This window comes from Bufo gargarizans, chromosome 8 (assembly GCF_014858855.1).
Source record: "Bufo gargarizans isolate SCDJY-AF-19 chromosome 8, ASM1485885v1, whole genome shotgun sequence".
In the NCBI taxonomy this organism is placed as follows: Eukaryota; Metazoa; Chordata; class Amphibia; order Anura; family Bufonidae; genus Bufo; species Bufo gargarizans.
Genome location: NC_058087.1, coordinates 77,025,643 through 77,048,694, shown reverse-complemented (window position 1 = coordinate 77,048,694; position 23,052 = coordinate 77,025,643). Strand labels below are relative to the sequence as shown.

Below are 23,052 nucleotides of genomic sequence, written 5' to 3'. Positions count from 1 at the left end.
CACCGGACCAGGTCCCTCCGAGTCATGTGACGCAGGCACACAGCCCCTCCTCCTTCCACAAGCGGCTGCGGTTTGGGTTTGTCAGCACTTCCCACTTTTAGTCATGTGACCAGTGACATCCCAGACCTCCTTCCAGCAACTCCACTCTAGCGTCTGCCAGACAGGCGATCAATTGGAGGTGAGTAAATGTTTTTTTTTTTTTAACCCTCAATTGACCTTCTACTAAGCGTTCTGTATTAAAGAATACTATTATTTTCCCTTATAACCATGTTATAAGGGAAAATAATACAGTGAATAGACTTTCATCCTAGCAACCATCCGTGAAAATCGCACCGCATACGCACTTGCTTGCGGATGCTTGCGATTTTCACGCAGCCCCATTCACTTCTATAGAACATGTTGCGATTTTCACGCAACGCACAAGTGATGCATGAAAATCACCTGCTCATGTGCACAGCCCCATAGAAATGAATGGGTCCGGATTCAGTGTGGGTGCAATGCGTTTGGCTCAAGCATTGCACCCGCGCTGAAAACTCGCCCGTGTGAAAGGGGCCTAAGGCCAAATGCACACACTCCCTGCTGCCGCCACAGTACAGTAATACACCGTACCAGTGTATTACTGTATTGCGGCAGCAGCAGGGAGCGCACGGCGTCATAGCAACCAATGACGCCGTGCGCTCCTGCTCTCAGCAGGAATCCAGCCCGTGGTTCCACGGACCGCACACGGCTGTGAAAAACGGCCGTGTGCATTCGGCCTAAGAGTCATCATTATACAACACTGAGCATGGGCACATCACAATTTTAGGCCTCTTTCACACGGGCGTTGCGGGAAAAGGTGCGGGTGCGTTGCGGGAACATGTGCAATTATTCTGCGCGAGTGCAAAACATTGTAATGCGTTTTGCACGCGCGTGAGAATGTTTGGTGCCTGAACCTGAACTTCTTCACAGAAGTTCGGGCTTGGGATCAGTGTTCTGTAGATTATAATAGCATTCTGAATACAGAATGCATAGTACAATAGCGCTGAAGGGGTTAAAAAATATATATAATAATTTAACTCACCTTAATCCACTTGATAGCGCAGCCGGCATCTCTTCTGCGTCTTCTTTGCTGTGTGCAGGAAAAGGATCTGTGGTGACGTCACTTCGGTCATCACATGATCTTTTACCATGGTGATGGACCATGTGATGAACGGAAAGTGACGTCACCACAGGTCCTTTTCCTGCACACAGCAAAGAAGAAGACAGAAGAGATGCCGGCTACGCGATCAAGTGGATTAAGGTGAGTTAAATTATTTTATTTTTTTAACCCCTCCAGCGCTATTGTACTATGCATTCTGTATTCAGAATGCTATTATTTTCCCTTATAACCATGTTGTAAGGGAAAGTAATAATGATCGGGTCTCCATCCCGATCGTCTCCTAGCAACCATGCGTGAAAATCGCACCGCATCTGCACTTGCTTGCGGATGCTTGCGATTTTAACGCAACCCCATTCACTTCTATGGGGCCTGCGTTACGTGAAAAATGCACAAAGAGGAGCATGCTGCGATTTTCACGCAACGCACAAGTCATGCGTGGAAATCACTGCTCGTGTGCACAGCCCCATTGAAATGAATGGGTCAGGATTCAGTGCGGGTGCAATGCGTTCAACTCACACATTGCATCCGCGTGGAATACTCGCCCGTGTGAAAGGGGCCTAACAGTTGCTAGACATATTAGACACGTCCTCCACATGCCACCTCTTTCCTCACATACTGTAGGCTCATATTTTACACCAAAAATGTGATACATGTAGGTTTTGAATTTGTTGCACTTTTGATTCTCTGAGCAAAGTCCCTTTACATTTACACTTTTCAAAACGTTTGAAGTTGGAACAAAAAGTATCTAGAACCCAATAAATGTGGTAATGTGTAAAAAAACTAAAACAAACCTAAAATGTTCTGTTCACTACAAACATTGCAAAGGGGAGTTGACATCACTGTTATTTTTACATGCAGGACTTCTTATCCCTCTGAAATAACGGATCTCAGATGGATATTGGATCAAACAGATGCCAAATGTGCAGAACCGATGCTCAGGATCCATTTTTTCTTTATTTTTCTACTTTTCTGATAGATCAGAAGAACGGAAAAATGACAGTGATGTGAACCCAGCCTAACTTGGTGGAAGGAATCTGGTAGGAAAAATGCAGGAAGGCGCTCGCAGAAAGACTCTTCACAGCGCACTTCTTGCAATGAGTGAAATGTTACTGGAATGATCTGTCGTGTGCTCCGTGTGCAGGTGGTTATGGCGTTTACACCAACAAAAATCTCTGTGCCCGAATACTCCGACGTAGACAAAGACCGATTTCTCCAGGAAATTTATAAGGTGGTAAGTACTGTGCGACGCAACGCAAAACTGATGTGAGTGCTATGCGTTCACGTCACGCATTGCACCTGCGCGGAAAACTTGTTCATGTGAAAGGGGCCTTAAAGTCTAGGGGGCAGTGCTTCAGTGACGGGTACTGTCTACTACAGTGTTGATGGTGCTCTGTATGTAACAGTTGTGCCAATTTCCAGCAACTGAGATACACAGAACAGCTGATTTGCATGGTGCAGGATGCCGGACCCCCACCAGTGAGCTAGTGATGGTCTGTCCTGAGAATAGGCCATCACTTCAAGGGAACCTGTTACCGGGCTTGCAATACCCAGTCCCTATAGCTCTGTGTGCTTTTATTGTTTTAAAACAACAATTTGATATATGTGTATATATATATATATATATATATATATATATGTGTATGTGTGTGTGTATATATATATATATATATGCAAATTACCCTGAGATGAGCCCTGTTCCTGACTTATCTCAGGTTAATTTGCATATGTATCAAATCGTTTTTTAATGTGGTTGCCTTGGATAACATCGCCCCCTTAACACACATATGAACGGGAGCCTATGATTGCTACCAGTTCCAGTCAATACCATTCTCACACGGAATGAGGGCAAGATTGTGTGACATTTCTGCAGACCTGTCGGCCGTCCTGATATGTCTGTTTGATAAAATACTTATTCCTCTCAAAATTATTCTGAATGTTGCCTGATGCTATGAACTATGATGTTCCTCGATGAACCCTAGAATTTTTTGAAATTCACAGTGTCAGACTGTATAGGGAGCAACCACCACCAACTGGTAACACCTAGATGTCAGTTTATTAATCGGTTTCTAGGAGCAATAACAGAGGACCTAAACGTCAAATTTTAAGCCTAACCTTAAAGCGGTTCTCCAGCCATTTCACCTAATTAATAGTTGTAACTAACCTGTGGAAGGAAGCTCTTTTACCTAGTACTTACCTCTCCCTCGATGCCGCTATCTCGGCTGCACTCGCACATAATGCTGGCTCTTGTGCCTTAGTCCTGACCAGATATGGCCGCTTCTTTTCCTGTTCAGCTGCATAGTAGTAAATACAGCTGAACAGGAAAAGAATCAGCCACATCTAGTCAAGACTAGTGCGGCACTGGGGAGCGAGGGACGGCAAGTACTATGTAAAAGGAATTCCTTCCACAGATTAGTTGCAACTAATAATTAGATTAGCGGAGATGCTATAGGAATTAATAGGATCGCCGCGCACGTCGCAAGAAATCCAGCCGTGTTGAATTTCTTGCAACTGATGTGGGAATCTCATTCATTTCCATGAGATGACCGCTATTCAGCAAACCTGGCTGCGACTAGTGTCACCGCGTAGCCGTAACCTCAAGGTGTAATTACACGGGTCGTTTGTGTTGGGATTTCTTTGTAAAATGATGCAGAATTGCTGTGAATGAAAGATATTGGTAATGAATGTGACGAGAACGACTGTCCATTCGCTCTCAGCTGGATACTACGTACAGGCACCAACCTTTATAGCTTTCTGAGCCGAAATTTTCAGGAGAGAAATGAAACATAGGACGGACCCTGACATGTAGAAGAGCGCACAATACTGTCTAGGATGAACTAATCCGAAAAAAAATATATATATAATTTTTTTTTTCTTCTAAGAGAAAGCCGGCTGTGCTTAAAAACTTGGATTTGGGAATCTGTAAAACCCAATGGACTGTGGATTATATGAGCAGGAAGGGTGGAGGGCGAGAGGTGAAGATCCATGTGTCTGAGGTGCCCCAGATGGATTTCATCCAGAAGAATTTCACTTACAGGTGAGTTTCCCTGTGTATGTTTACTGCGTAACGCGGTGGCGATATTAACCCCATGACTCCCTTTCAGGTCTCTGCCATTTGATGTATTTGTACATAGAGCAGCTGAAGACAGACACAAGGAGTTCTTTATCTCGGAGGTAATTCATCTGCACAGCTCCTTCATTTCAGATTTTTCTCTTTGTGTCACTAACCATAATGTGCAGCAAAATACTTTACATTCCCAACCGGAGGGAAAAACAGGGAGCGTCTTCCAGTGATTTTCGCAACCCTTCTTAGAAATGGCTATTTCATTTGCATTTCTGGGAAACTGTTGCCTCCAAAATCAGCATACCGCCATGTAGGGTAGTTGCCCTGACACACAACCATACCTTTCTTCTGAAAATCCGGTCCAGTAATGCTCAAAATGGTTCTTTTTATTTTATGCAAATAAGGCGTTCAGGGTATGGAGGGCAGGGCCGCTCCATTTGGTGCCCACTTGCTCCACCAGACACACATCCTAGGCCTCTTCTTTGTAGTCTGTAGTAATGACGCCTGGAAAGCCGGGTGCACTGAATGGAGCAGCCCCACCCACGGTGCACCGAAAACCTTAATTGTATAAATATAAAAAGAAGAATTTCTCAGGATTAGAGGACCAGATTTTTACAAGAAAGCATGGATATCTTTTGCAGCCTCTACCCTAGATGGCGGTATGCTTGCTTGGCGGACTCCCTTTAAAGAGGACCTGACGTGTCGGTTTCAGTAAGCACTTGCTCCCTCATCTTAGAACTTTACACTGACAGCTGAGTGTTATCATTAGCTTTGTCAGTAGAGCATTTCCCTGCATGCTGTCGCGCTATCCAGTCAGGGCCAACAGCGTCAGACCGTGTAGGGACACACTGTTTTGGCAAGGGAAATGATAACACTCAGTTGTCAATTTATTCATATAGTTCCAGGAGGACTAAGGCTACTTTCACACTAGCGTTTCAGCAAAAACGCTTCCATTACTGATAATACAACCATCTGCATCCGTTATGAACGGATCCAGTTGTATTATCTGTCTGTAACATAGCCAAGATGGATCCGTCATGAACTCCTCCATTGAAAGTCAATGGGGGACGGATCCGTTTTCTATTGTGTCAGAGAAAACGGATCCATCCCCCATTGACTTGCATTGCGGGTCATGACGGATCCGTCTTGCTCCACATCCCATGACAGAAAGAAAACCGCAGCTCACTGCGGTTTGCTCTCCGGTATGGGAACGCAACAGAATGCATTTTGGAGCATTCCATTCTGTTCAGTTACGTTTTGTCCCCATTGACAATAAATCAGGACAAAACAGAAGCATTTTTCCAGTATTGAGACCCTATGACTGATCTCAATACCGGAAAATATTAACACTAGTGTGAAAATAGCCTTAGGGTCCATTCACATGTCCGTAAGTGTTTTGCGGATCCACGAACGGCGGTGGGTGCGGCCGGCACCTTGCATCCCTTGACATCCCCTTGGGCACCTTTTTTCTTTGAGTGACAGGTTAGTAAAACCTGTTTTTTAGCAAAATAAGGCTACGGATCACATTTACAAGCCTACATTAGGAATCCTGATGAGGCCCTGAACATCAGCATATGTGTAGCTGACGGGGGTGAAACCTGGTGACAGAATCCCTTTAAGCCCCGCCTAGGGGACCTGAACATGCAATCTTCAGATCACTTCTGCCTTACACTGCAGTGAATTATCATTGCAATGTATGACAGATTCGCTATGTTCGTATGGAGCCCTGACACATGCAGGCCTCCATAAAGAACTACAGCTCTAATAAGCTTTTTTCAGAGAGCCAGGCTTTTACCAAGGACGAATGTCTTCCCCGATTTTAGTGCAGGAAAGGCTTTCAGCCCCTGGGAGAGCAGGCTCCCGGGGAAAGCTGCCTCGGATGCCGTGGTCGCATCTGAGGAGTTAAATGTCTGCAATTGACATTACTGCCGATTGCAGACATTATCCCCGGGTCTCTGCTGTTTAAAACAGCAGAAACCCAGCAGCTAGCAGGCACCATTTTTAAACCCTGCACTTCCGTTGTACATGTATGGTAGCATTGCTGAAGGGGTTAAGAGCGCTTATGCGAAACGGTTTAGGGTACGTCTACACGGGAGGGATATGCTGCGGATTCGCTGCAGTTTTGCACTACAGCAAAGTTTCATCCACTTGGTGCAAAAATCTGTAGCATATATTGATGTGTGTAGATTTTAAATCCGCCACATTTCAGTATATGCTGAAGATACCATGGATTTCATTCTTTGCAATGAATAGTGTGAAATCCACAGCAAATTGCGGCAAACCCCACAGAGTTTGTGATGCAGTTTTGCTCTTATTTTAATATGGTTAGATGTGTCAGTCGAGGCAGTCCAAAACCACTACATCGCAAAACCTTAGCATTTTATGGTAAAACTGCATTTGTTTTTCCACATTTATTTTATGTGGTTTTGACCATGCAGGAACAGTGTCCCTTGTACAATGCATTTGGAAACTCTTCAGACCACTTCTTTTCACATTTTTTTATGTTGCAGCCTTGTGCTAAAATACAAAACAATTCAAGTTTCCCCGATCATTCTGCACTTCCCCCATAATGACAAACTGAAAAGAATGTTAGAAATCTTAGCTAATTTATTGAAAAGTAAAAACTAAAATCTCGCATTAACATAATTATTCAAACTCTTTACATAGGACTTAGTTGAAGCACCTTTTGCAGTGACTACAGTCTCCAGTCTTCTTGAGTATGAGACCACAAGGTTTGCACACTGGAGATTTTCTGCCATTCTTCTCTGTTGATCATCTCCAGCTCTGCCAGGTTGGATGGCGACTCTCGGTGGACAGCCATTTTCAGATCTCTCCAGAGATGTTCGAGTCAGGGCTCTGGCTGGGCTACTCAAGGACATTCACAGAGTTGTCCCTAAGCTACTCCTGTTCTGTTCTGGCTTTGTGCTTAGGGACTTTGTCTTGTTGGAAAGTGAACCTTCAGCCCAGTCTGAGGTCTAGGGCACTCTGGATCTCTGTACTGTGCTCCATTCAGCTTTCCCTCAACTGTGACCAGTCTCTCTGTCCCAGCCTCTGGAAAAACACCCCCACTGGATGATGCTGCCACCACCATGCTTCACTGAAGAGATGTATTTGGAAGCTGATGAGAAATGCCTGGTTTCCTCTAGACATGATGCTTAGCATTGAGGTCAAAAAGTTCAATCTGGGTTTCATCAGACCAGAGAATATTGTTTCTCACAATCTCAGAGTCATTTAGGTGCTTTTCAGGTTTTCATGTGACTTTAACTGAGAAGAGGCTTTTGTTCTGGCCACTCTGCCATGAAGCCCGGATTAGTGGAGTGTTGTAGTGATGGTTGACCTTGTGAAAGCTTCTTCAATCTGCCCACAGGATTTTTGAAGCCCAGACAGAGTGACCATTGGGTTCTTGGTCACCTCTCTTACCAAGGCCTTTTTACCCTGATTACTTGGTGGGGCGGCCAGCTCTAGAAAGAGTTCTTGTTGTTCCAAACTTCTTCCATTTAAGAATTATGGAGGCCCCTGTTCTCTTGGGAACTTTCAGTGCAGCAGAGATTTTTTGGTACCCTTCTCCAGATCCATTCTTCCACCCAATCCTACCTCTGTGCTGTACGGGCAGTTCTTTCCTCCTTATGGCTTTGTTTTTGCTCTGATATGCATTGTGAGACTTTATATATACAGGAGTGTGTCTTTTCAAACCATGTCCAATCAACTGAATTTACCACAATATTGAAGAAGGGATCGGCACTCGCTGAATAGATAAGTTTATTATTTTATTGTCACATAATTTTTTTTAATCAGCATGGATGTGATGCGTTTCTGCTCAGGCACGAGCCTTTTTTCAAACATATAAATCTCACAAGGTAGCAGGGTTTAAATAGCCCGCCAGTCACAATACGTGACGTCAGGTTGCCATGACAATAATGTAAACAGACGAAAAAGAATCTGCTACTTCCCATACCCTACCACTTTGATCGATGCCGCCACAATGTACCCCAACTACATTTTCAGATAATAGAACAAGTACTGTGCGCACGGAGAGGTGGTGACAGAATAAAGATGTTGAAAAAACGGGAAGCCTTTGGGATATACAGACTACAGACTTTGGAACCAAAAGGCTTAAATCGAGACTATGAATTGAGTAGTTTCCTTTGATGTACTGTTTCTTTATTCCTTTTTCTATATTTCCTTTTCCCACAGAAACATAAAAGACCCTCAAGACCCTCCACTGGAGTTGTCATCATATATACTTATATGATCTACTTTAATACCAATACAGGAGCCGTTCCTTTTCCTTCTCATTTAATGACCTTTCTTTCTATGGTTACCATGACTACCTATATCACTATTATGTGGAACAATTTATCTGTACGTCATGTTTCTAACATTTTTATACCTTCTGATATTATGAAGTTTATTCATGTACTTAATTTTGATCCATATTTCTGCCAAACTTATTTTATTTCCTTTGTTTACATTGACGTCACGTACTGTGACTGGCGGGCTATTTAAACCCTGCTACCTTGTGAGATTTATGTTTGAAAAAGGCTTGTGCCTGAGCAGAAACGCGTCACACCCATGCTGATGTATGTGACAATAAAAGAATAAGCTCATCTATTCAGTAAGTGCCATTCCCTTCTTCAATATTCTGTACGGGACGCCGACCCTGGACACGTGCACCACGCCATCTAAACAGACGGAGTGCCGACTGTTATCACCCTGAATTTACCACAGTCGGACTCCAATCAAGGTGCAGAAACATCTCAAAGATGATCAAGAAAAATGTGAGGCCTCCAGAGCTGAATTTCAGGTGTCATAGCAAATTGTCTGAATAGTTATGTCTATGTGAAAATGTAGCTTTTCTTTTTTCATAAATTTGCAGAAAATTCTAATATTCTGTTTTCACTTTCTCATTATGGGGTATAGAGTGCAGATTGATGGGCGAAAAATTTATTTCTTGATTTTAGCACAAGACCGCAACCTAACGAAATGTGACAACAGTTAGTATTTGTAAATGCACCCTAAATCCAAAAATGAAAGCCTTGTAGGCCACTTAGAGACAACGCAAGGTTTCAAAGGTCAAACTTGCTTGGCCTGTGGCTTTCTGAAACAGGAAAAATTGTAGGGCTCTCAGGTATGAGATGAGAGACCTTCATGCTCAAGCATGGTAATGGCCATGAGTTTATGTGCCATTTGAAAACCCCACCAACAGCCTGTGCCTCTGCCCGTAGTTTTGGCCATGTGCAGCTACTGCAGCCTGGAAACCTGGCTCTATAGTCTCTGAACTCTTGAGTAGGACCCATACTATCACCAGTGTTGGTCCATGAAGATAGCATGACTGTGCATCTGTGTTGATTTTAATAAATGCTCTAAGTGGGTTCGGTGATGAGACACAAAATAGCATTTTCACATTTTGTTTCTTAGGATGAAAAATATTATCTCCGATCCTTGGGTGAAGACCCTCGCAAGGTAAAAAGTAAGCATTATATTAAAACAGTTGCACAACAATGTGGAGTCCAGAAGGCACCACCATGTTGCATTAGGGTACCTTCACATGTGCAAATGGCATTAGTGTTATGGATTTTATGGCATATTTGCTGTGGCTTTGGGTTCAGGATTTCAATGTGCAGTCTCACATAGTATTGAAATTGTGCATCCAAAGACCAGCAAGAAGACGGAAAAATTATTCACAGAAATGTCAACTCTGTATGGATCCCCATAGGGATAGGAATACATAGTGTCAATTTCTGCAGCAAACTTTTGTCACTATGAAAATTACACCATGTGTGAAAGCAACCTTATTGGGCCCAGAAGCTTGTAGTTACCTGTAAGAAGGTGGTTGCGATTGACAGTTTAACCCCTTCACTGTACAAACGCCTCTCCATGGACTCCAGAGGGTTTCTGGTCACAGCCTCATTATCCACCTACAGTCAGTCCTAGGGTCCTAGAAAGGTCTTTCTTTGATATACATAGCTGATGGGGCATATTTAGGTAGATTTTCAGTGGAGAGCGTCTAATACTTTATGTGGCCTATCCACCCTAACTGTTCATCATGGGGGAATGATAACGTGTGGCAGCTAGATTTTTTTTTTTTTATCATTTAAAGGGATTTTCAGGGTTAGAAAAAAATTGGTCTTCTCATTTTCCCAGAAACGGTGTCAGTTTTGTCAATGGGCTACAGTATGTCTTGTATTGAGAATCGACCTGATATATGGAGAGGAGGAGTGCCATTTCTAACAAAAAAGTAGACTTTTATTCCTGGAAATATCCCTGTATAAACCCCTTTATAGCTGTTGCTGTGTAATTGGGGCAGAGGATTTGGAGCTCTGTAACAAGAAAATGGAGAATCAACCCTTAAAAATACATAATGGAATGAAATATCACAGAATGTTGGGTCCATTTAGATTTCTAATACTCATGGTGCCCTTAGATTTTTTTTTTTAAGAAGTAGATTTATGCTTTCGTGCCACTTTCTGTTATGTTACCATTGTGCTTTCTACATACCAGGATATTGCAGACCTCCGTAAACAATTTCCAGAGTTGGCAGAAGACATTCGGATTCCAGAATTCTTTGAGGAAGACCAGTTCTTTTCCAGTGTGTTTCGTATCAGCTCGCCTGGGCTACAGCTCTGGACACACTATGATGTATGGTATAACCATAGAAATAATATATAAGTCTATGGATTGAGCACTGCAGAAAAGTGTACACTTCACAAAGATTACATGCAGATAACAACCCAACCCATCAAGCTGCAACACATATTTAACTGGGGTTTTCCTTTAACAACATTTATCACATTTTCACAGTATAGGTGATCGCTGAGACCCCAGTGATCAGAAGAACGGGAGAACACAAGTCCCCTGTGTGAATGGAGCGGTGGTGCACATGCATGATCAGCGCTCCATTGCCTTTTATGGGACTGTCAAGTACAGTGCTCGATTATCTCCATCAGTCCCATAGAAGCGAATAGAGCAGTAGTCACGCATGCGCACCATCGCTCCATTCACACAGGGGACTTGTAGACCCCCATTCTCATGATTGGTAAGGGTCCCAGAGTAAAATAAAGAATGTACCAGACTCATATGTATGAATACACTGTATTCAGGAGAAGAGCACTCTCTTCTTCTCAGCTTCCCCCCTCCACATTAACTGATGACCTCTGTGTATACAGGCAGATACTAGAAAGAAAATTAAAAATCGGGAACAGTTAAGCCCCGACCGTTGGACCACCTGGGGCAGCCCATAAAATGGGCTGGAACACTCACACACTGCCTACTTTGGGGCAGGAAGAATAGCGGAAAATGGTGGACCCCATTATGAGTTAATGCGGGTCTGTCAGATCTTGGACAGTGCTATCTTAACAATTGTGATGGCCATTAGCTTTTACCGCGCAGCCTTCAGTCTATTACTTACCATCCTTGTTATTCTACTTCTAGGTCATGGATAACTTGCTGATTCAGGTCACAGGAAAAAAAAGAGTGGTCCTATACAGTCCGCGGGATGCTCCATATTTATATTTATCAGGTAGAGAACCTTGGGGAATATTATTTCATTGGTTTAGCACTTAAATGTAAGCGGGTGAAATAATCAGGATAGTTTCACTGAAAAGATTGTAAAAAGCTTCTTATCAAGAGCTTCAGCTCTGTGGGCAAGAAATACCATTATTTAGTCTTGGCTTTTATAAGACGTTACAATCTACAGTCAAGTCACATTATTATGACCATTTCCTACTTTTGACGTTGGCAGTGTGTAGCTCATGAAGGAAGTCGCGTGTCGTGAGCTGGCGTGGTGGGTATATACTGTAAGTGCGATAGGCTGTCTGCACACATATCTTCATTGCTGTTATGGGTAAAAGTGGTGATTTGCAAGAATGGATGATTATTGGCTTACGGGCAAAGGGTGGCAGTATTTCTCAAACTGGACAGTTTGTGAACAAATGGCACCATTGTGAATAAGTGACTTTGAAACTATGGAGCACCACATGCCATTGATGTGAGAGATGAACATCGTCTGTGAAGGAGCACAAGGGTGGACCTGCTAATCTGAACCAGGGGCTACCAGATGTGTGTCTAAAACAACAGATCAGTGAACCCTACTGCGTAAGGGGCTCTGAAGCAGATGGATGGTCACTGCACCTCTGCTAAGGAAGCTGCATCTGCAGAAAGGCTTCAGTTTTCATGGCAGTATCAACATTGAACCTGATTGGCAGAGGGTTGCCTTCTCCAATGAGTTGCATTTTTTGCTTCATTGAACCGATGGACATTGGTATGTCAGGTGAGAAACTGCGGTGAACTAACACCCTGCAACCATTGCTAGAAGAACACAAGCTGATTGTGGTGGGGCGTTGTGGTCTGGGGAATGTTTTCTGGGCCCACTCCTCCATCTGAAAGGCAGTATCAACCAATTTGGGTATGAATCCATTCTTGTACATCATGTACACGCATACATGATGATTGTCTTCCAGTGGGAGCATGGGATCTTCAAGCAAGACTATGTGACATGGGATGCACTGCAGTCAGCATGGCTCCAGATACCGGTGACAACCTAGAAGGGCCTTATTGAGTCCCTCCCAGCCTGCACACAGCGGTTAGGGTACTCTGGATATTAGTTGGTGGTCATAATAATGTGACTCACCTGTGTATATAGTAGTGTACGGGGCTTTCATCATACGGCATTTCTCATATGGGCTTAACCTGAGCAGCAGTCCTGCCATGATTTCCAGTTTTGTGCCGCTTACGTCCATACTCTTTAGCTCAAACACGTGCCTTTTCCATTCTGTGGTAATTGAAGTCATAGGTTTACTTGTAAGGTTCTGTTCACACTTCAGTTAAAGTATAGCTTTCATTTCAGTTTATTTTTAATATAATGTAGGGACAGGGATGTTAAACATTTTTTGTAATATACTTTATTAGGGAAAGATGTTTCTTTCTACTAGAAAACAGGGTTCTTAGCAAAGCTCTAACTGTTGCTAAGGAGAATCAGTCTTCAGAAGATCCCGTGTGTAACCTGCAGAGGCCTCCAGCCACCTTTCGTCACTACTTCATTTCTGACTATGGACATGTGGCCACTCGCTGTCCTTCACTCTGTCTATCTGACACACCGGCATCTTTACTGCTCTGTAAAAGACTGAAGACAGACGCTCCTTCGTAACAGTAGTTACAGCTTTGTTAGAAGACTCTTTACATTGAAATGACAATTACTCAGGCAGGAGACTCCATCAGAAATTCCATCATATTTGACAAGAAGAATTGCAGAACATACAGGACGAAAACTGTAGTGGAACCCAAATGACCCCATTATAAGTCAGTGTGGTTTGTTGGGTGCGGTTTGTATGACATGACTGTTGCAGCGCTCTGTTAGGGCTGTTTCACACGAGCTAGTCCATTGCGGGAATCACACTCCGTGTGTGAGCGCGATCCTCTGTTCTGGACTTGCATTAGCGCACAGCATTATCATGATTTATAATGCTATGTACCTCTGTTTGACCTTACTTCTACAGGATCATACAGACAGCAATGTGTCACTATGATCACACAGAGGTACATAGCATTATAAATCATGAAATTGCCCTGCGCTCCTGCAAGTCTAGAACAGAGAATCACGCTCACACACAGAGTGTGATTCCCACAATGGACTCGCTGGTGTGAAGCAGCCCTTATTTTCATTCTGCTGCCCCTAGGACAGAACAGCAAAACGAAAATAGTAACTATATAATATACGGCTGGATCTCCAATAAACTTCTATGACAACAAAAAATTATACAAAACAATAATATATAATATATTTAATATAAGTGCATATGTTCCTGGTCCAGATAGCCATGGGACCCTTATGGTCAGAACAAAAATTAAAGGGGTTCTACAGTTTGTTTTAACTGATGATCTATCCTGTGGATAGATCATCAGCATCTGACCAGCAGGGATCCGACACCCTGGACCCCTGCCGAACAGCTGTTTGAGAAGGCAGCAGCGCCGCGCACTTCTCACTGTTTACCGCTGTCCCAGTGACGTCACGACTAGTATCAACTGGCCTGGGCGGGGCTAAGATCCATTGAAGTGGACAGGGCCAGCGGTAAACAGTGAGAAGGCCGCGGCACTGCTGGAGTGCCGCTTCCTTCTCAAACAGCTGATCGGCGGGGTTCCCGGGTGTCTGACCCCCGCCGGTCAGATGCTGATGATCTATCCAGAGGATAGATTATCAGATGAAACAAACTGCAGAACCCCTTTTAAGTATAGGTATGCCAAGAGTATAGGTATGTTAAGAGTATCGAGTGTGTGTATGTGTGTATATATATATATATTAGGGTTGTTTCGATACCAAAATTTTCATTCGGTTTTGATACCATAAAAAAGTATTGCGATATTCGATACCACGCGGAAAAAATAAAACACCAAAAAAAGCTGCGTGCATTCGGCATTTTATGGAACGTCCAGGCCATAAAAGAACAGTCCGATCCTATTTTTTAGGGGGAGAAGGTGACTAATAAAAATGGCGAATCTCGCAGTTTTTGTTTTCATTTTTTTCTGTTACGGCGTTCACCGCATAGGAAATTTTTTGTTATATTTTAACATTTTAGTTTGGACTTTTCGGACATGCTGATATGTAATATGTTTATTTATTTATTGTTTATATATTTTATATGTAAAATTGGGTAAGGGGATGATTTATGCTTAATATTTTGGTGTTTGTTTTTCCCTTTTTTTTTTTTTACTTTTTATTTAATAAGTATTTCCCGCTTAGGGGCTAGAACCTGGGATCTATTAATCCCTTGTCCTATTCTCCCCGATAGATCTCAATCAGGGTGAATAGGACTTCACAGTCTCCCTGCTGCTCTGTGTTTTGTGCACACGGCAGCATGGAGCTGACTATGGCAGCCAGGGCTTCAGTAGCGTCCTGGCTGCCATGGTAACCGATCAGAGCCCCAGGATTACACTGCTGGGGCTCCGATCAGAAGCTGCCACTGCCACCAATGAAGAGGAGGGGAGGGGACCCTGTAGCCACTGCCACCAATGATTTTAATACTGGGGGGGAGGGGGCGCACTGCGCCACCAATGATTTTAATACTGGGGAGGTTGAGGGGAGAGGGGGCGCACTGCGCCGCCAATAATTTTAAAACTGGGGGGGGGGGGGTTAAGGGGAGGGGTCGCACTGCGCCACCAATTATTTTAATACGGGGAGGGGCGTTGAGGAGAGGGGGCGCCCTGCGCCAGCAATGATTTTGATACTGGAGAGAAGGGGGGGGGGATGCACTGCGCCACCAATGACAATTAACATTTAATACAGGAGGCGGATGCGGCACCTGAGGGGTTAACTGCCGCTGATCGCAGCTCCTCGCCTTCTGGATTTGTATTAAATGTTTACTTTAATTGGTGGCGCAGTGCGCCCGCCCCTCTCTCCTCATTGGTGGCAGCGGCACAGGGGGAGGGAGAGACTGCTTCCTTCTCCCCTGTGCTTCTGAGGAGAACACTGAGTGCGCTCCATGTTCTCTGATACTAGACCGCTCAATAGCGAAGCCGAGTATTGAAAAAAGACAAATACCGGTATCTAGGTCGATACCAGACAAAAGTATCGATTGGGTATCGAAAATTTTATACCCAAAAGAACCCTAATGTATAGTAATTAGAGTTTGCATGAATTTACATGTAGCTTACGCTAAAAATCTCCAAAAGTTGCCTGTGGTGATGGTTTCACAGGTATTATGAGTAAAAAAAAAAAAATACTTTTATGTTTCTTTCACATTTGCTTCCAGATCTTGCTTGTATCACAGTAATATCAACAGATAGCATTGGCTTTCAAAGTGCAGGGAGGCAAAAGGATCATGTGCTGCCTATCTGTAGGTCACTAACAGTGCTATATTCGCATTATTACTGCAAATAGATCTCTTGGCAGCATGACCACCAATCCACAGTAGTTTGACTGAAGACAAATGACAGTGGCTGACTTACACTCAGTGTCCATAGCTGTACCGCTTATACATTTCTCTATATGCATATACGTGCCAGCTCATATGCACCGGACTGTTCTTGTGCCAGCATTACAGACTGTGGGCGGGAGCTGAGGCTGTATAGGCTTCTATCAGTTAATGATGCGGATCAGCCATCGGACCTCCAGATTGACCACAAAAGACTGCTAGCCCAGATGTGATTTATAAGTAGTACTTGTAAGCTGTGGACACTGAGCGTAAATCAGCAGCCACTGTCATTTGTCTTCAGTCGAACTACTGTGGATTGGCGGTTGGTACAAGTGCTGCCAAGAGATCTATTTGCAGTAATATGAATATAGCAGTATTAGTGATCCACAGATAGGTAGTACATGAACCTTTTGCCTCCCTGCACTTTGAACTACAACGCTTGATATTACTGTTATATAAGCAAGAGTGAAAGATATACAAGTATTTTTTGAGATACTCATAATACCTTGCCCTGTAAAACCACCAGCACAATCAACCTCTGTTAGTTATAAAAATATTCCTAACATTAATTTGACTAAATCGGTTTGCAGCGCTGGTGTAGTTTTACATTTCAGTTAATAAGGTTTCCAAAATTGAACTTGTTTTCTTTTCTCAGGTGACAAATCTGAAGTGTTAAATGTAGATAATCCAGACCTGGTCAAATATCCTCTTTTTGCACAAGCTAGACGATATGAATGTACCTTACAGGCTGGAGATGTGCTGTTTATCCCAGGTACTAGGAATTGTATTTTAGTCATATTGAATAAGACATCCTTCCTGCTCACAGAATACACATCACAGTGCTTAAAGGGAACCTGTCACCAGTTTTATGGTGTCCTAACTAAGGGCAACATAAATAAGTGACTGATTCTCTTAGCAAAATGCTGGGTTGCTTTCTTTAATTGACCCAGTCAATCTGCCAACATCTTGTATTGAAAAGCTCCAGCTGATAATGATGAGTCATGAATATTCATGAGCTCCTGACTCTCCCCGCCCACCTGCTGCTGAATGACAGTTTGTTTCCATATGAATCAGCAGCAGGTGGGCAGGGGAGTGGCTATAGCGCTGAATTAAATATACGCTGGACTCAATGACATCACGCTGGACTCATAAGCATGCGGCATGCAGCATCTTTGTGTATATTATGAGGTAACCATCTGTCACACCAGTAAGTGAATACATCTAAGGTACTTTTTAGTAGTTAATGATTGTATATAATTAGTTAGATTATAATCAAATATCCACATGACAGGTTCCCTTTAAAGGGGTTTTGAAGAATTACTATAGTTTTTAACAGATATGCTCATGTAGCTGATTATCTCATGTATGTCTTCCCCATGATTTTTATGTTTCAATTTGGACTCTCCTGACATATTCCCCATGAAACCTAGTCACTCTGGTTTGTTCCCATCCTGTATGTAGCACTTCCTGTTGCTGTATGTAACCAAACCCATGATGTACTTCTCCATCCTCTGCCACAGCTCCAGCACCACTCCTAACAACACCCAGCAAGTTTATGGCTCTTTCCATCCCGGTAGTAACATAAACACTCCCCTATCACTAATAAAAGTTTTGGAACCGCGCTGCTTTAGACTAAATTCCCCAGTCAATGGTGGATGGCATTGGGCTCCGGCCCCTTTCCTTATCACCCCAAAAAGGTCCGGTCTTCCACAGACAGTATCCTCTATGGGGTTCAAGAGAATAGGCACAATAGTGAAGCACCCTTTAGCAAATAATTTTAAAACGTTTTATTCTACTCACAAGAGTTGTTCAACAAAAGGCATATAACAATATCATTAAGATCGTCACGTTCCTGCCCGACCCGGGTTTCGCTGCCTCGCTTCTTCAGGGGCGAACTGCGCATATGCGCAATGGGGCCCTTTAAATAGCCCAGCTTGTCTAATTACATCAATCAATGCTTATCCGGTTTGTGTCCAGAAATTACAAAACACAGTTTTATATTATACATTTTCATAAACAGCCTTGTTCTTATCGAGATATTTGCTGTAATCAACAGCCTAGTCGCAATCAATAACCACTCTTTCCTTATACCACAGCTTCGCTTAATAAGTAAAAAAATTTCAAAAACACATTTTTTTAAATAAAATCTGCTACACATTATTCTCTCACATCATAGCATTAGTCATCATCTTCTAAATACCTTCTATCTATTGGTATTCATAATGCCGTCATTTGGGCTCCGCCCTCTCCTGGGACGTCATTTGGGTATACCCGATCCCGCCTCCCTCTTTATCCATGTCCACGTCACACCGTGACGCCGCCCTATCAGGGCAATCCAGCTCCTTGACGTCACTCGAAGGTCCTCAAGAGGCGAGATGGGGAAAACTCCAATACCGTAACCAAGTCGAGGTATTTTACAATATACATGGTTTCAGGTCAAATTCAATATTCAGCCCACCTGGTTGTAGGGTCCCTAACTGGTAAATCCACTCAACCTCTTTTTTATTAATTTGTGCCAATGAGTCCCCCCCTCGCCAATGTGGCTTAACAATCTCAACTCCAGCAAATTTCAAACCCCGCGGATTTTTCTCATGCGCAAGTTTGAAATGAGCTGATACGCTATGGGTAATTAGACCTTTTTTGATGTTTCGTAAATGTTCTTGTATTCTAACCTTGAGCTTCCTTATTGTCCTGCCCACGTACTGGAGCCCACAAGGGCCCCTATCACTGCCTCTAACAACACCCAGCTAGTTTATGGCTCCTCCCACCCCGCTAGTAACATAGACACTCCCCTATCATTGCCTCTAACAATGCCCAGCTAGTTTATGGCTCCTCCCACCCCACTAGTAACATAGACACTCCCATATCACTGCCTCTAACAACACCCAGCTAGTTTATGGCTCCTCCCACCCCACTAGTAACATAGACACTCCCATATCACTGCCTCTAACAACACCCAGCTAGTTTATGGCTCCTCCCACCCCGCTAGTAACATAGACACTCCCCTATCATTGCCTCTAACAATGCCCAGCTAGTTTATGGCTCCTCCCACCCCACTAGTAACATAGACACTCCCATATCACTGCCCCTAACACCCAGCTAGTTTATGGCTCCTCCCACCCCACTAGTAACATAGACACTCCCATATCACTGTCTCTAACAATGCCCAGCTAGTTTATGGCTCCTAACACCCAGCTAGTTACATATACACTCCCCTATCACTGTCCCACCATGGACATAACATCACAGGAAATAAGAAAGAGCTGTATGGATATGGTCATGTGACCACAGCCCAGAACACTAGGAGCAATAAATGTAATAGAAATACATTACAAAATAACAGCTACCGAAATAAATGATTATTTTAAAAGATGTTGATGTAAATGGGAAAACACCTTTAAAGGTTATGGACGCCTCTGCATCTTTTTGTTAGTATTTTTTGTCAAGAAAACATTTTTCTAATAGGCTTTAATTAAAAATGATGCTTTGTTAGGCTTGTACAGCAGGCATATATATACACTACACAGCCAGCTGCAAAAAGCAGCTCGCAGATCTGTAAGACTGGTTGATGGCTCAGGCCTCTAGCCTCTCGCTCACCTCTCCTGAATGATCTTTTAAGCTTTTTATTAGGGGTCGACCGATATCGATTTTCTAGAGCCGATACCAATACCAACAATCTGTAAACTTTCAGGCCGATAGCCGATAACTTACAGGTGAAACTCCAAAAATTTGAATATCGTGCAAAAGTCCAATTATTTCAGTAATGCAACTTAAAGGAATTGCACTAATGCAGCTTAAAATTTGAATTTCTGAAAAGGTTTAATATTCTAGGCTCAAAGTGTCACACACTAGTCAGATAATTAATCCATACCCCCTGAGCAAAGGGTACCTCAAAATTGAGACTTTGGGGTTTCATAAGCTGTAAGCAATAATCATCCAAATTATAACAAATAAAGACTTGAAATATCTCACTCTGCATGTAATGAGTCTCATATGTTAGTTTCACCTTTTAAGTTGCATTACTGAAATAAATGAACTTTGCACGATATTCTAATTTTTCGAGTTTCACCTGTATACCGATATTCTGTGCATTTTAATTTTTGAAAAAACCAAAAATTCCTACACAAATCTGCTGACAATGAACATGTTTATTGTTAACTTTTTTTGTAAATCTTTCTTTTTCATTTATACTTAATATTTTGGTGTTTGGTGAACCCTTGTCCTATTCACCCTAATAGAGCTCTATCAGGGTGAATAGGACTTTACACTCTCCCTGCTGCTCTGTGCTTTGTGCACACGGCAGCATGGAGCTGACTATGGCAGCCAGGGCTTCAGTAGCGTACTGGCTGCCATGGTAAACGATCAGAGCCCCAGGCTTACACTGCTTGGGCTCCGATCAGAAGCTGCCACTGCACCACCAATGAGGAGGGGAGAGGGGACCCCGTGGCCACTGCCACCAATGATTAAAACTGGAGGGCTTGGGGGGGCGCACTGCGCCACCAATGTCTAATACTGGGGTTGTGGGGGGGGGCGCACTGCGCCACCATTAAAGATAACTCGCCCATTAATTCATATACAGGAGGCGGGTGCTGGCTACAGAATCATATAGCCACACCCAACCTCTATGAGCGGTAGCTGCGATCCGCGGCAGTTAACCCCTCAGGTGCGGCACCTGAGGGGTTAACTACCGCAGATCACAGCTACCGCTCATAGAGTTCGGGAGCCGGCTATGTGATTCTGAAGCCAGCTCCCGCCTCCTGTTGAATTTGAATGAATAAGTCAGTCAACATCATTGGTGGCGCAGTGGCCACAGCCTCTCCCCTCCTCTTGTCCTCTCTCCTCTCATTGGTGGCAGCGGCACAGGGAGGAGGGAGACACTGCTTCCTTCTCCCCTCTGCTTCTGAGGTAACACGGATCGCTCTGTCAGCAGCGCGATTCTTGTTCCCGATTCGTTATTGGCAAAATAGATGCCGATACCGATAACTTCCCAAAATCCTGAATATTAGATGATAATATCAGTAAAACTGATAATCGGTCGATCCCTACTTTTTATTATCAAATCAAGGTGAGTACTGTGTCACTCTGGTCTACTTGGCTTTGGAGGCCCACACGATTGGCACATTTGCTAACCATACAGCTCCACGGAGTAGAATGAAGCTGACGGGATGAACATTTTACTGTAATTATTGGGGGTTAGTACTCACGTGGGTCTTCACTGACCTGACAAAGGAAGTAGCTGTTGGAAGTGGGCACTTTGATAACGTGAACAGCCATTGTGAATTGAAAGCTTTTTACATCTTTATCCAGGTGAAGAAGATGCAGTCCAAAAATCCTGAAGACAATGCAAATGATTTATTCACCTAATGGACAGCAAAGATTCAGCCCCTCCATTGAACTGTTTTCAAGCTTGATAATAGTTCTCTAGAGGGACTGAAACGTTGCTGTCCTTTGAGTGAATAAATCACTAGAATTTTCCTGAGATTTTTGGAGTGCTGTTCTTCATTTGGATTAGTTTTTTTGAAGATTTTTGACCCTAGCCTTCTGAGGCTTGTACTTTTATATTTGCTGTGAATCTCCTTTTTTGATATATTGCATAGATTTTAATATAATTTTTTTCTGTAAAGCCTTTTTCAATGATTATAGAGAGGCCAAAGTCACTCAGCTTTAGCAGGGGTAGGATAGGCTGGGCCCAGGAAGCACTGCTTGTTTACATTTTTAATTCTGTAATCGTGTATTTGTTTTATGTGTTGTATCAGGGATGTCAAACTCGTGGCCCTCCAGCTGTTGCAAAACTACAACTCCCAAAATGTCCCGGTAGCTGAGCATGATGGAAGTTGTAGTTTTGCAACAGCTGGAAGGCCATGAATTTGACAAATGTTTGTTAGTTTGATTAGTAAGGTCTTAGAATATCTGCTCAACTAACCATATTTCTTCTTGCTGGTTTAGCCCTTTGGTTTCACAATACAGTTGCTGAGGAGTTTGGAGTGGGGGTAAATGTCTTTTGGAAGCATCTACCCCCTGAATGCTATGATAAAACGGATACGTATGGAAACAAGGACCCCACAGCAGCCTCAAGAGCAGTGCAGATTTTGGACCGGGCACTAAAAACACTTGAGGAATTGCCTGAGGAATATAAAGATTTTTATGCTAGGAAAATGGTATTGAGGATACAGAATAAAGCCTACAGTACAAACTTTGAATAAATGAAACTTTCTTATATAAAACCTTGTGGATTGAATATAGTGATAATCTGTTATGTAAACTTAGTCCATTATCATATCACCTGCAGCTCAAGAACATCTCCAGAATACTTCCTTTTCTGATGGTGGAAGCAACCCAAACTTTTATTGTTGCTCTGATTCATTTTCATCTTAACTACTCATTACAAATCTTCCTTCCCCTCACTAAAATCCCCCCCCCCCCCCTTCCTCCTCCTCCATCTATCCCTAATTCAGCAGCCAGGCTAATTATTATGTCCATCTGCTGCACCGTTGCTTCTGGCATGTGCCAGTCGCTTCACTGGTTGCCCATCCTTTACATAATACAGTTCAAACGCCTATCCTTAACCCACAAAGCTCTCCACAGTGCTGCACCTTCTTCATTTCTGTCTAGAACTCTACAGGCCCTCTACATTCTGTCAATGATCAAAGATTAACATCCTCCATAATTCAAACCAAGACTTCAAGACTTTTCTAGAGCTGCACCAGTTTTTGGGAATGCAATACCTTGGACAATCAGGTTAATTTCCAACTTCCTTAGTTTTAAAAGTGCCCTACAAGCACATTTTTTCCAGGCAGACCTATATTCCCCAATCTGACTCTTCCCTATTTACAAACACCCTTAGAATCAGATGCCTTTATCAAACAATATTCCTGTGTGCCTGCTGCCTCCCAGAGTGCATGGCTGCTGATTCCTCCACTCCAAGTTACTGGTGATTCGGACCTGCC

At 43.2% G+C, this 23,052-nt stretch overlaps 1 protein-coding gene across 5 annotated transcripts; it reads left to right on the top strand.

Moving 5' to 3' along the window:
- The first annotated feature begins 31 nt into the window (after positions 1 to 31).
- On the top strand, positions 32 to 22,323 carry TYW5 (tRNA-yW synthesizing protein 5). 5 transcript variants are annotated; one of them, XM_044303008.1, is made up of 10 exons: positions 39 to 178; positions 2,115 to 2,175; positions 2,280 to 2,369; positions 4,018 to 4,172; positions 4,240 to 4,309; positions 9,618 to 9,662; positions 10,701 to 10,838; positions 11,631 to 11,718; positions 16,761 to 16,877; positions 22,052 to 22,323. In XM_044303008.1, the coding sequence occupies exons 3-10, from the start codon at positions 2,286 to 2,288 to the stop codon at positions 22,306 to 22,308; spliced, it is 954 nt and encodes a 317-aa protein (XP_044158943.1). In that variant the 5' UTR covers positions 39 to 178; positions 2,115 to 2,175; positions 2,280 to 2,285; the 3' UTR covers positions 22,309 to 22,323. The 5 variants fall into 5 exon arrangements, with proteins under 5 accessions (XP_044158942.1, XP_044158944.1, XP_044158943.1 ...); XM_044303007.1 differs by lacking the exon at positions 2,115 to 2,175 and having other exon boundaries at positions 32 to 178; XM_044303009.1 differs by lacking the exon at positions 22,052 to 22,323 and adding an exon at positions 17,626 to 17,986 and having other exon boundaries at positions 38 to 178; positions 2,115 to 2,369.
- Positions 22,324 to 23,052: the final 729 nt, after the last annotated feature.

Excerpts from the sequence above, each read along its gene's own strand:
- TYW5 (XM_044303004.1), top strand. The coding sequence starts at position 2,253 with ATGATCTGTCGTGTGCTCCGTGTGCAGGTGGTTATGGCGTTTACACCA. Across the intron at positions 9,663-10,700 it reads TGGGTGAAGACCCTCGCAAG|GATATTGCAGACCTCCGTAA; the intron begins GTAAAAAGTAAG and ends TCTACATACCAG. Across the intron at positions 11,719-16,760 it reads TCCATATTTATATTTATCAG|GTGACAAATCTGAAGTGTTA; the intron begins GTAGAGAACCTT and ends TTCTTTTCTCAG.